Here is a 14204-nt window from a genome sequence, read left to right as displayed (position 1 = left end):
CAATCTTTGGTCAATCCTTCACCTGCACTCAGGTCTGGTCAAGCGCCAAGTGGCCGGATATCGCCCAGTTTGGCTACCAAAGCGTTTTGGTCCAGTGCGTGGGACCACACAGGCTATCTACTGTCTAGCACAAGGGCATTTCAGCCACAGGAGAACCACAGGACAATTACAAGCACTGTAGACAATTTAGAAGTCGCATCTCCATGTTTCATTCATCTAATTGTATTTATTGCAAGAAAAAGAAACTTAAAAATGTAGATAATGGCTGAGGGACGGATTAATGTAGAATGGATGTCGTTTTGGTTGCCATACAGATAGCAGGATGTGACCAGGCCTCCTGTTCACCGGGGAAGATGCTGCCGTCAATGATTCCCTGCGCTCCCCCCCCTCCCCCCTCTCTCTCCTGAGACACAAACTCATTCACTGCCAGAGGAAATTCAATTGACATCTCTGAAGGGCCACATGTCTGCTTGTGTCCAATATAATTAGTAGGAGAGGAGTCTTGAATGTCTTGGACAGCAGCGTAAAACTGGCGTGGCATCCGCTCCCAGCCCTCCACTAAGCCTAATGGTGTTAATGAAATCATATTAATCAAAGAGGCAGCGTGATTACATACAACGCCCGTCCAGTGTGACGGGGCTGGAGGGGAGAACTCTTTATTCGTGTGTGTGGAAGGACCGGGGAAATTACAAACTAACCCTTCACTCTCCAGAAATATGTATTATATGTCAATAGGACGTGTGTTACATCAAGGCGCGGTAATCGTCCTGCCAACGCCAACCTGATCATTACCGGGCATCACACGCGGCAACACATCGAGTTCTCACAAGTTCCTGAACCTTTACAGACATACGAACTTGTGACTGGCACATGTGCAAAAAACCACTTGCATTTTAGAGCGTAAGCTTTGGTGAACCGTTCGTTGTTCCTATAGATTCTCCATGCCTTGCGTTTGCTGTTATGTAGTAGTAATAACTCCTGCATTTACTACTTACTCTGTATAGTACTGTAGAATAGGTTGGCTCTTTGTAAATCTATAATAAGAAGAAGAATATTGACTTTTGCATGTAATATATTCCATATAGTCGCTTTATTGGGGGCTGTTCGTGCTCCTCCCTCCTCTATGGGGGACAAACCTGTGTGGTGCATTTACTGTGTACGACATTTCTACAATGGTGGTACTAGCAGGGTCCTGTTCCTGACTATTGTGCTGGTTGTGATGTTTCGGAGACGAGCAGCTAATGAACGCAGCTGTGCTATGACAAGAGGTTTCAGCCAGCGGTCCCTGCGGGCGGAGCTGGAGGAATACTGATGTATACCATTACAGGCGGATGCTGAGCTAGGAAGAAGCATTCAGTTCGGATTACACCCTACGTCTTGCCGAATGTCACTAAGCGCCCCCCCCCCCCCCCTCCGCTGTCGTAACAAGACCACTAGAGAGCCATTTGGGATTACAATGTCACCTACACGGCAGCCATTTTGCCGGCCGACCCAAGATTCGACGTGGATTGGGCGGACGCAAAATGGCCACCTCCGCTAGGCCTCATTGGCGCCACAAATCCCTCTGTGAATTTAAAGGCTCAGCATCGGTACTTGATATTTCCACTTTTAATACATTCACTAGTTCATGCCTTCCCTGTTATACGTCTACAGTGGGCATGTCTCCACAATCTGTGGTATTTAGCAGGGTCCTGACAGACGGCTGGAAACAGCCGGGGCCCCCAAAGTAATGTTATAGAGATGGGGGTGATATAATATAAATGTCCTCACTAACACATCACTTCCCTAATCTCCTGATATACTCTGTGCTGCTGGGGGACCCTGCTCCTTCCACTATATAACTCTCAGTCTGTGACTTCCTGCTGCCTCCATTCCCCTCCTTACATCATATCACTGCCCCTGTCACATGCAGCCCTGTCCTCACTAACACATCACTCATCTCCTGATATACTCTGTGCTGCTTTCAGCATTCCGATTATCATATTAGCTACAATGTTCATCTTTTCCCACTAGAGACATTTGGAGGAGCTGGAGATGAAGAATGCAGTCGAGCATACCTTAAAAATCATCCATAATTCTCATTAGTGCCGCGATGGCTAACCTGTGACACTCCAGGTGTTGTGAAACTACACGTCCCAGCATGCTCTGCCAGCTATCAGCTAGTTATCTACTGGCAAAGCATGCTGGGGTTTGTTTTTTCACAACACCTTGAGTGTCATAGGTTAGCCATCACTGCATTAGTGCCTCATGGCCTGTTGGATACCTCAGTCTAGTGCAATCTAGTGGCTTACTGATATGTAAGAGGACAACGTCTGTATGGTGTAGCGTGCAGGACGGTCGAGTGGAACCCCTGTCCTCCCGGACTGTGACATCCATGAAAACTGGTGCAAATGAATGTGGCGTTGCCCATAGCAACCAATCCGATGCTCCCTTTCATCTTCAACAGTGTAGTACACAAGTGACAGGGAGGATTTGATTGGTTCCTACAGGCCCTGTCTGTGAGTGCTGGCGATGGTTCAGCCCACTGTGCCAGAGAGAGAGAAACCCAGTGGCTGGCTGTCTCCAGCCCCCGTGCACCGTTCCACGTGATGATCACAGCTCGTCAGGACCACCTAGAGATAATCCCAAATAAACACAGACGGAGACACTGCGCTCTCACTGCGGGGAATTGGGCAGAAGATGCTGAACGAAGCAAGTGAAACAACCCACAATGGTCAACGGCCGTTTGTCAAAGGTCCCGCACTCACCTACTGGGCTTGGACAGGTTCCATTGGAGTTATTTAGGTCACCCCCTAGCATGGCTCCTGCGGATAGAAAGGGAAACGGTTAGAGATACAAAAGTACAGCAGATCACTGTGCTATGGGGCTTCGTCCTGGGATTTTCAGCCATGCATTTACATCATCCAGCAGAGGTCTTACTGTCACACACACTCACCGGCGCTGGCGGGCCTCTGTGGCAGCCCTGGAGACACCGTGTTCCTCTGTAAAGGAGGCTGCGGAGACAGGAGCCTGGGGTCTGTCATCAGAGACTGTGTGACCAGCGAGCCCCCGGGGTTGCTGAACTGCAACGTATTCTGATTGGTCACCGGTACAGTAACTGGCATGGCAAAGTTGGGTGCTGGCACTGCAGACTGAACACATAAAGGGACAGTCAGATGGTGGGCGGCTGAGGCGTCCGGCATGCACGCTCTACCAGCTCATGGCTGACAATACAACTGGCTGCACAGAAGAAAGGTGCTGTAACGTATAGCAACCAGAAGTTGGAATCCGATTGGTTGCTGCGGGTTACAGCACCTTCCTCCTGTGCACCACTTTTCATAAACGCTCCTTTTGACCATAATCATTATAAACTCCAAGGCTCATACTGGGGATTCTAAAACTATTAATGCTGTACAGATAATGTGTGCCTAGTTCCTGCACTGATATACAAAGTCCACCATATCTATTAGAAATTAATCAGAAAATGAACAGAAAATTATAAAGTACAAACACCAAGTATGTGCTGCCGGCCACTACGGGAGAGGAAGCTGCGGGCTACCAGCCGCTACGGGAGAGGAAGCTGCGTGCTACCAGCCACTACGGGAGAGGAAGCTGCGGGCTACCAGCCGCTACGGGAGAGGAAGCTGCGTGCTACCAGCCACTACGGGAGAGGAAGCGGCGTGCTACCGGCCACTACGGGAGAGGAAGCTGCGTGCTACCAGCCGCTACGGGAGAGGAAGCTGCGTGCTACCGGCCACTACGGGAGAGGAAGCTGCGTGCTACCGGCCGCTACGGGAGAGGAAGCTGCGTGCTACCAGCCGCTACGGGAGAGGAAGCTGCGTGCTACCGGCCGCTACGGGAGAGGAAGCGGCGTGCTACCGGCCACTACGGGAGAGGAAGCGGCGCGCTACCAGCCACTACGGGAGAGGAAGCGGCGTGCTACCGGCCACTACGGGAGAGGAAGCGGCGTGCTACCGGCCACTACGGGAGAGGAAGCGGCGTGCCACCGGCCACTACGGGAGAGGAAGCGGCGTGCTACCGGCCACTACGGGAGAGGAAGCGGCGTGCTACCAGCCACTACGGGAGAGGAAGCTGCGTGCTACCAGCCACTACGGGAGAGGAAGCTGCGTGCTACCAGCCACTACGGGAGAGGAAGCTGCGTGCTACCAGCCACTACGGGAGAGGAAGCTGCGTGCTACCAGCCACTACGGGAGAGGAAGCTGCGTGCTACCGGCCACTACGGGAGAGGAAGCTGCGTGCTACCGGCCACTACGGGAGAGGAAGCTGCGTGCTACCAGCCACTACGGGAGAGGAAGCTGCGTGCTACCGGCCCCTACGGGAGAGGAAGCGGCGCGCTACCAGCCACTACGGGAGAGGAAGCGGCGTGCTACCGGCCACTACGGGAGAGGAAGCGGCGTGCTACCGGCCACTACGGGAGAGGAAGCGGCGTGCTACCGGCCACTACGGGAGAGGAAGCGGCGTGCTACCGGCCACTACGGGAGAGGAAGCGGCGTGCTACCGGCCACTACGGGAGAGGAAGCTGCGTGCTACCAGCCACTACGGGAGAGGAAGCTGCGTGCTACCAGCCACTACGGGAGAGGAAGCTGCGTGCTACCAGCCACTACGGGAGAGGAAGCTGCGTGCTACCAGCCACTACGGGAGAGGAAGCTGCGTGCTACCGGCCACTACGGGAGAGGAAGCTGCGTGCTACCGGCCACTACGGGAGAGGAAGCTGCCTGCTACCGGCCACTACGGGAGAGGAAGCTGCCTGCTAACGGCCACTACGGGAGAGGAAGCTGCCTGCTACCGGCCACTACGGGAGAGGAAGCTGCGTGCTACCAGCCACTACTGGAGGAAGCTGCGTGCTACAGGCCACTACTGGAGGAAGCTGCGTGCTACCAGCCACTACGGGAGAGGAAGCTGCGTGCTACCAGCCACTACGGGAGAGGAAGCTGCGTGCTACCAGCCACTACGGGAGAGGAAGCTGCGTGCTACCGGCCACTACGGGAGAGGAAGCTGCCTGCTACCGGCCACTACGGGAGAGGAAGCTGCTTGCTAACGGCCACTACGGGAGAGGAAGCTGCCTGCTACCGGCCACTACGGGAGAGGAAGCTGCGTGCTACCAGCCACTACTGGAGGAAGCTGCGTGCTACAGGCCACTACTGGAGGAAGCTGCGTGCTACAGGCCACTACTGGAGGAAGCTGCGTGCTACAGGCCACTACTGGAGGAAGCTGCGTGCTACCAGCCACTACTGGAGGAAGCTGCGTGCTACAGGCCACTACTGGAGGAAGCTGCGTGCTACAGGCCACTACTGGAGGAAGCTGCGTGCTACAGGCCACTACGAGAGGAAGCTGCGTGCTACCAGCCACTACGGGAGAGGAAGCTGCTTGCTACCGGCCACTACTGGAGGAAGCTGCGGGCTACCGGCCACTACTGGAGGAAGCTGCGGGCTACCGGCCACTACAGAGGAAGACTTTCCCCATACGTGGCAACATAGACATACAAACAAGTATTTAAAGTATTTATATTGACAGCAAAATTAACAAAGTCTTGGACATTACTAAATGGGGTGTGGCCTATTTTGCACCGCATCATACTTTGTGCGTATCTGTGTGTCCTCCCTTCTCTACACACCCACCCATCCATTACACACAATTTACAGATCAAAAGATAATAATAATCATCACAACAACCCACACCATCTTTAAAAATATTCATGCATTATGAGTAGGGGCACATGTGATTATATACATTATACATTCAATAACAGGCTGCTCTCTCCTCCTCTGACACCCCCGCCAGTACAATTCCCTGCTCTGAGGTACAGTTTCATGATGGAGACAGTATCTGCATTAGGAACACAATACAAAGGGCAACTGAAATGAAGAAGTTAATAGTCAGTGGAAAGAGGAAGCTGGTTAAGAACTTGTCACAGGAAAGCAACGTCACACACACTTGACAAAATGGTTACGGTTTTAGGCAATTGTTAATAAATGGCACGGGGGGTGGGATGGGGGGGTTTGGGCCAAAGAGAAGCAGGTCACTAAAAGATCCTTTTAAACTGATTTTTCATGAGGTATAGTGATCTTAATACCTCATTAGTCTTACATATTAGAGCGCATCTGTCCCCCACGCACACGGCGGAGGCGGACATTTTGTGGGCTGAACCATTATCTAGGACCGGGTCATGCATATGGTTCAGCTCACAAAATGGCCACCTCCGCGGTGTGTAGGCGACAGGCTTGCACCTGACGTGAGCATTGAGAAAACCAAGGCCGAAAAGCAGAGCCATGCAAGAGCACACCCTTTTAGTCCCCGAACCCCTCAGCCTCAGGGTGTGAGCTTAAAGGCCCAGCCCCGAGGTGAAGGGTTAGGTTTCAGATCTCCCATTAAGCAGCACTGCATGTTCCCAATTTTATGGACCGTTCTCTATGACGGGCACCTCAAACTGGTGTATCGAGAGACCCGGTTGAAGCCTCTCCTCTCTTAGTTTTGGAGCCATCGCTTAATATGACTTTTAATGAAATTCTGCCCTTCTTAAACCCTCCTGGTGGTTTTCTTGCTTGGAATGAAAAGAATTAGGGAGACCGAAATATCATTTACATGTACCTGACAAATAAGTGCACTTTCCAGACTGTTACAACCCATTTTCCACCGTGTATCTAATGTAATGTATTTATCCGATTGATCTATAATTATACAAACTACATGCAAGTCTCTGACACCGTCGCTTAAAGTTACTGGGTTGTCCATCTTCAGACAACTTTATTTAGTGCTCTACATGTCTCCCCACAACTTTGTGGCTTCATTTTGTGTCTCCACCAATCGAAACTGCTCTGCTGGGTCAACTAACAAATCACAGAGCAGCGATGGTGCGATATCAGAGGATAACGGAAATAAGCGACTATAGCAGGATAATAAAGAGACCTTGGTGAAAAAATACTGCTAATAATTTTATTATACGTCAATCATGCTATCATTGTTTTGGAAAGTGATATAAACAGAGGTTTACATCAACTGCTAGCATGCTTGTCCGTTGCTCAATCTAGTCATCGAGCGCCTTTGGGGACGTTATTATCCAAAAACATGCAGTGCTGCTTTGGCCTGTGGTTCACTCGCCCCCCACCCCCACCCCAGATACTCACTGCGAGTCTATAACTCTGCATCATTTTATCAAACTCCTCGTCAATCTTTTTATATTTCTCCTCCGTCTGCGGAGTCAGCGCAAACACTTCGTCCGCGTCCGGGCTCTCGTATTCCCTGTGCTTCTTGTTCAGCGCCTGCTTTTTCAGATCGGGGGGTAGGGTGGGGTGTGTTGTTTTTTTATATATATTTTTTTTTTCCACGGTTTAATTTTTTGGGGATGGGGTGGGGGAAACAATGGACAAAGAAAAAGGGAAAAAGAGAGAGAGAGAGAGAGAGATGAAGAGCTGATGAAGATGGCAGGGTACTTACACCATAGCGTTTGAACAGAATATCCAAGTCTTCGCTGGCTTTGCGATATTTGTCTTCCATGAGAGGGCTCTGGTCAATGGAGTCATCCCCGTCTGGTTCGGGGCTGTCGCACCCGTTAAAACCTTTCTTTCTTAACGTCTGAAATCACAACCAGGAAAAGCTCAGCACTGAACCTTCCTCAGGCACTGGGGAAGAAGGTTGACCCTTAGCCCGGAGGAGGGGGCATTCCCAACATCAGACCAACTAGGCTAGGGCAATTCTAAAGTACCATGGGCGTCAGGGACGGCGGCCATATTGTGAGCTGAACCAAAATCTAGCCAATCACTAGCAATCATGAGGTACAAAGTGCCGCAGTGATGTCACTGGATCCTAACGAGTCGGGTAACTCCATCCAGCTCACAAAATGGCTGCCTTCCCTGTGTGTATGCGGTGGCTACTCTTCAACTACGTGGCACAGAAGGTCCACGCCTACTGGAGCAGTAAATTATCAGTACACTGGCCCACCTATTACTATAGCCACAGATGAAATGATTATTATATTTATTTATCCTTCGCTAGGCCTCAGTACCTGACAGAAGCCTCATCATTTTCTCTCTCACGACTGGATTGATGAGTGTCAACCCTGGTAAATGATGCACCCATTATAGAAACGCCCCTCCCGTAACGTAGGGGATAAAGCAATACAATATCCAGAAATGTAAAATGGCTGACGGAGCAGTAAACCGTGCTTAATTAAACTCTCCAGCTTTTTTTAACTACAAGGTACAAATACCATAAACATGTTGTAATACTAAACAAAAATACCAATATAAGATGCCTACAGTCCAAAAAGAAAGCAAATATCTCATTGTTTGATTTAATTTACCTCATATTTTTTATCTAGGCACCATATTCTACGTTGTAATATATCATTTCCTATATTTATCTCTTCTCTGGCATGCAGGGAGAACGCTGAGGCAGCCATTTTGTATGCTGAACCAATATTTATGTCAAGTCAACCAATCAAATAATGAAGAATCGGTGGCATCACTAATGAAAGATAATATCTAGTTGGCTGCCATGGCCTTTGGTTCTCTCTTATGTAAACCTTTTTAATAAAACGAGCCCTGTCAACGTGTCCTACCAGGCACCTCAAGTAAAACATAGGGAAAATGTCTATTGAATCTGTACATTTCCGGCACCGCCCCCTCAGTGTTTGGGAATCAACCAAGGAGACACGAAAAGAGACCTTTGCTTGTTTCAACAGAGCTCTCCTCTATTATACAGATATATATATATATAAAAATGTATGTAAACAGGGCACACATATATACACATTTATATATACATAATAACAGGACGGAGTTAAACAAACCATTACTAAACAGATGTCTCCTATAACTACGATAGTGCATGTCTTGTCATTGGAACAGGCCTCACAAATAATCATCATGTCTCTGGTGCGGGATATGTTCTTGTCTAACCCCTCCATGCGGTTCTGCTCCAGTTGTTCCCCTGTATATAAAACATGAATTAGTAGCTCAGTTCATCCTGACAACCAAGCTTTGGGCCAAAAGTTCCTCCAGACTCGGGGAAGGCTGCCTCAGCAATAAAATGTCTTCTCTGGGACAAGATACGTAATTGCAATGAATTCTTGCATCTCTTGCTGACTGGCGAGAAAATGGAAAGCACAATGCTCTGCAGCTGTTAGGCCGATTATTCTGTAAATCTGGCTATTTTTACACACAACGCTGCAATTTGAAGCAGCAATTTCTTAAAATAAAAATAAAAAACAGGCCTCAGACTGAAACGGAATGCCATCGAGCGAACGCCTTAAGACGCTCAAACGCGGTGGGTTTTGCGATTAAACAACTCAACGGGCAACTGTAATTTTGGAGGGAAAACAGACCTTATTTGTTTTGAGGGCTTTTATTACTTTTTATTTTCATTTTTTTCCCTCACAAATGCCCTTGAAACACGAGGGATGTAGGTTATTCTCAATACAGAACCATATTGCTGGCTGTGCCGAGATATTGTGCAAGCAGCAATACAACAGCGCCACCTACTGAGCGAATCATGAAGAAAAATTGTAGGAAACTAGCCAGGTTTTCAAGCAATAATATTTGAAAGGCAATCTTACTTCACAAAAAGACAGAGTGGGGTTTCTCTGTCGCTCGTGTCCATCTTAACAGACATTAAGAACAATGGCGAGATACAAGGCGCCGTCAAGTATTTTTAAAACTCATCACAAAGCAAGTCAATATCCGTGTCCTTAGTAGAACAGAGTGCAGGGTAGTTTACCCCTCTTGGGCACATGGGGGGGGGGGGCATGACAATATAAGATTTATAGGGCATCCTGACTGTGCCAACATTAAATGGCAGTCACGGAATCTCTTAAAATCTTCTAATGGTTTCCTGTTGCTTCTGACCTACCATTTAAGCGGAGTGCAAATGGCGATTAAATGCATTTAGGATTTTACGAGCGGGACGGTCGGCTCGCCTCCTGTGCACTTAGGATGGCAGAGATCCTGCTTTGTGTGTCTGGGCATTTGGGCTCAGAGGCACATAGGAAGTCAGCAGGCGGAAAGTGAAAAGTTAACTTCTTCTACAACAGATTAAAACATTTTTTTGTTCTGTATCACCATCGCTACCGTATATAAAGTCCCGAGAGGAGATCAGGAGGATGTCTGTGGATTGCAAACCAGTTGTGCGTGGAAAAAAAAAAATGAAAGCCCTCCGGCTCTTGTAGAACAACAAGTGCCAGCGCGCCCTGCCGCTATGCAGAGAACCACAGGCTGGCTACCTCTCCTCTAACGACTGCTAGAAGAATCACTGAAGCATTATACACCCACAGACGTATTTATACACCAGCAGCTGACTTAACAACCTGGTGACAGAGCACGGCACACAGCGAATACATTTCTTTTTTAAAACATGTTTATTTATGCAGTGTATGTACTAAACAAACATGTAAAAATAAGAAGAAGAATCTTAACACCTGATGACAGAAGGTGGTAAATCAATACGCTATGGTGATGTCTGAGAATTACACAGAGAATGACACGTATTCTAAGGAGTTATACTTCTGTAGGGTGCGCTTCTGCCTGGTTAAAGTGACTGCCGCCCGCTACGGATTCTGACATATTGGGACTTGTAGTTCTACTTCTCTAGGCACTGAAGCTAGAGGGGCTCAAAGAGGGCGGATTACATCTTGGACAATGCCTACCCCTCTGTAGCACCGTCCAATCCGGTATGTCACATGACTGGACAGGTAAGGCCTACAACCCAGCAGATTCTGATAGTCCGCTCACCTGTCACGAGGCAGGTCGTGACACTGAGCCCCCTAAATGCAGGCTAGCTATATCTATATATATATATATCTATATATATCTATATCTATATCTATATATATATATATATGGGATCCAAACAATCAGGCAGAGCAGCTGAGACGCACAGCAGACTGCTACGTGAACACATTTCCCCATTTCAGCCGCATAAGCACACACGGAGCAGGCCGGCCATATGGACGGAGGACAGCTGGAGAAAGGAAGTCTCTCAGGTGACAAAGCCGCCTACTGATGCTTACCTAGCAGCCACAAACGCCTGCTAATTTCTATTGCAACCTATGGAGAAAAATCCTGCACCCCTGCAATTATAGCACCGAATATACGGCATGTTGTGCCAAATATGAAACACTTCTCCCCGTGTGTTTCCTCCTGGTGCTCCGCTTTCCCCCCACACACTCCAAATATACAGCCTACTGGGTGGTTAATTGGCTTGTGACGAAATAAACCCTAGAGAGTGTGTAGGAAATATAGATTGTAAGCTCTCCTGAGGCAGGGGAGATGTGAACGCTCTGCACAGCGCTGCGGAATATGTAGGCGCTATATAAATAGCTTCATAAATAGAAAGAAGGTTAAACGTTATTAGAGGACGATGAAAAAACAGATACATTGCCCATACGTAGATGGATGGTATATACACAGTGGCTCAGTGGTTAGCACTTCTGCCTCACAGCACTGGGGTCATAAGTTCGATTCCCGAACATGGCCTTATCTGTGAGGAGTTTGAATGTTCTCCCCGTGTTTGCGTGGGTTTCCTCCGGGTGCTCCGGTTTCCTCCCACTCTCCAAAAACATACTAGTAGGTTAATTGGCTGCTATCAAAACTGACCTTAGTCTCTCTCTGTCTGTCAGTGTGTGTGTGTTAGGGAATTTAGATTGTAAGCTCCAATGGGGCAGGGACTGATGTGAATGAGTTCTCTGTACAGCGCTGCAGAATCAGTGGCGCTATATAAATAACCGATGATGATGATGATGATAATGATGATATACTGCCACGTGTGAGCTTAATCCAACAGTCACTGCTTGGCAAAGTGAATGAAACCAGCAAGCGAAGGTCGCTATTGGAAATATGGAAAGCGTGGCCACAGTTCCACTAAAGTGCGCGCACGGTCCGACTTGATCTCGGCAGAGCAATCAAAACGGCAGCTCTCACTTACGTATAATGAACGTAGATATGCAGAAAGGAGTAGTGTGCTTTAAATAAAGCGTCAAAGACCAAGGGGTCCCTTCATGTTATGCAATAAATTCATTCATGCAAAAAAAAAAAAAAAAAAACCTTGCAAACTACATTTCCCATCATCCACTGCCATTCCAGTGACTGCAAGAGGATTATGGGTGCTGTAGTCCTCTTATGTCAACACTGAAAAAAAAAAATCCAATGTTTGGACATGACACTCCATTAAAACCATCTCATTTTCAAAGTGACCCCTTCAGGTTCGTACGAGAACGTCCTCCGCCATGTCCGCAGAGCTGTGGCAACTCTCCACTGACGATTTGTTGTGTTTGGCCTGCAAAGCCACCTGACAAAAATATGCTGACAAAAACGGCTGGTGGCTAAAATAAATGTATTCCTTATGAACGTTCCAAGTGCCATTTTGGAAGAAGAAAAAAAAAGAAGAAAAGAAGAAAAAAAAAAAAAGAGAAAAACAGAAAATAGAATTGTGGTCAACCACTATATTTATTAACAGTATTTAGTTGCATTATAAGTGGCCTCAAAACCCACAGAGCAACACAGCTTGTTCCATGGCAGTCTGAGGAGCTAAAAACTGTTTACTACACTGCAGAAGGCGAGAGAGGACAGGGGAGTTACTGCCAAAACGGGGGAAGGGTTAACAGTGCACAGATTTTGGTGGGTCTATCTTCCCTGTAGGAGGTCATGCCCGGTGTCACGTACGTGAATATGGCTGATGGATAGCAAACATGCACCATTTGTATGCCCACAGGGGGGGGCTTGAGGCTAATCCCCCCGTCGGGACACTTGACCTGCCTGAGCACAGGTGAGTTGTTCAAGGAGTACTGTAAGAATACGAGCCATGGGTGGTGTAAAAAAAAAAAAAAAATTTAAAATGCCACTATCCACAACACTGGCACGAGTCCCGTTTTTACGGGGCAAGTTGGCAGCTCTAACTAGGCACTGGGTGCGCTTTAATTTGGAGGTACAGGTCAACTTTAAAAAGAGGAGAGTCCCAAAAACTAAATCCGTCTGTAAGTCGCGCGCACAGTTAATCTTTAGATGATCACCGAGTCCTGTCACTTTATCCGGCACACAGGCCCTGATTGTCTAGCAGATACAAACAACCAGACTGCCGTCTCGACTGTCCTGTAGAAACGTCAGCTTGCTAAGTATTACATCTCCCCGATCTGTCTGTGCCGTGATTTCGGCAAACCAGGCTGGATGCGGCGCGTTATCGCACCGTCGGATAAATAAAAAAATGAAGATGAGCCGAGACCGTCTCCGTCCCTGGGGGGAGGCAGCGGGGCTTAACCCCGCCAGTGCCGACGAGAGCAGACGTTTTAGTCCCTCCGGCAGTGGAGGGGTTACAGCCAAGGAGCATTCAAGGCCTCGGCCGGATAAAATGACAGCGGAAAAGGTCAACCAATGACATTCAAAACTCCCTCGGTGATCGGGGGGGTTGCAGGAAGCAGGAATGTGGCTTAGATGGTGAACAAACACCTTAAAATCATTAGCTGGGACTCTGCCGCACACCTCTGCTACTACTGTGCTGGGGGATCAGATCTTTTATCTGGTGGCTTAAAATTCTCTTCCACTGACGTCAAGAGCTCTCCATGTGTGAGCCAAAAATCGCCTAGGACATCCTCTTCTAGCCCCCACAGTGACACGTCCCAGCACCGGTCTGTACGCGGTGGTAGCGGCCATGTTGTCCTCCTAGAACATATCCGGACTATGCGCGCATTAAGAACTAGTGATGTCACCGAGGCTGCAGATAGCGGGAAAATCTATAACACGGGTGTATAAAGGATTAATACACCATTGACAATTTAAGGGGAAGTCATGGAATGAAAACAACCAGACACCGAGAGACGTCAAGAGAAAATTGGCGCAATCAGATTTTTGCTTTCAGTTTGCAAACTGCATCAGATTGATCGGATCGGTTGCTACAGCGCCTGTTTCATAGACAGTGGTTTCCATAAATGTCCTTTAATGCTTCCGAGTTGACTCAAAACGTGGAGTCTTCCCCAGTAAAAAGCAGCGCCGCTTCCCGGTAAAAAGTAACACTATTTGCATTTTTAAAAAAAAAAAAAAAAAAAAAAAAGTATTAAATGAAAAGGAAAAAGCTCAGTCTGCAATTATCTCTGCATTGTCACCCGCCCCCACACCTCTGTTTCACACTTCCTTATAACCTGCATGACATTTTACCTGGGAGTTCTTCAGATTACCAGATGGAGCAGGTATTCAGCCTCTCCGAACCTACCGGCTGAGGG

General features: G+C 48.2%; 1 protein-coding gene across 9 annotated transcripts in view; it reads right to left on the bottom strand.

Annotated features, from left to right (window-relative positions):
* MEF2D (myocyte enhancer factor 2D) overlaps positions 1-14204 on the bottom strand; it is a 123323-nt gene that overhangs the window by 9829 nt on the left and 99290 nt on the right. For 4 of the 9 annotated variants that reach the window (XM_075193128.1, XM_075193129.1, XM_075193132.1 and 1 more), the window contains 4 exons: positions 7436-7573; positions 2936-3131; positions 2748-2804; positions 996-1034 (listed from right to left, as the gene is read on the bottom strand). In XM_075193128.1, coding sequence (XP_075049229.1) covers positions 996-1034; positions 2748-2804; positions 2936-3131; positions 7436-7573 — 430 coding nt within the window. Of the gene's footprint in view, positions 1-995; positions 1035-2747; positions 2805-2935; positions 3132-7125; positions 7261-7435; positions 7574-14204 lie in introns of all 9 variants that reach the window. The other 5 variants (XM_075193134.1, XM_075193136.1, XM_075193133.1 and 2 more) reach the window with 3 other exon arrangements.

This window comes from Mixophyes fleayi, chromosome 12, assembly GCF_038048845.1.
Source record: "Mixophyes fleayi isolate aMixFle1 chromosome 12, aMixFle1.hap1, whole genome shotgun sequence".
Classification (NCBI taxonomy): Eukaryota; Metazoa; Chordata; class Amphibia; order Anura; family Limnodynastidae; genus Mixophyes; species Mixophyes fleayi.
This window is presented reverse-complemented; position numbering and strand designations above follow the sequence as displayed.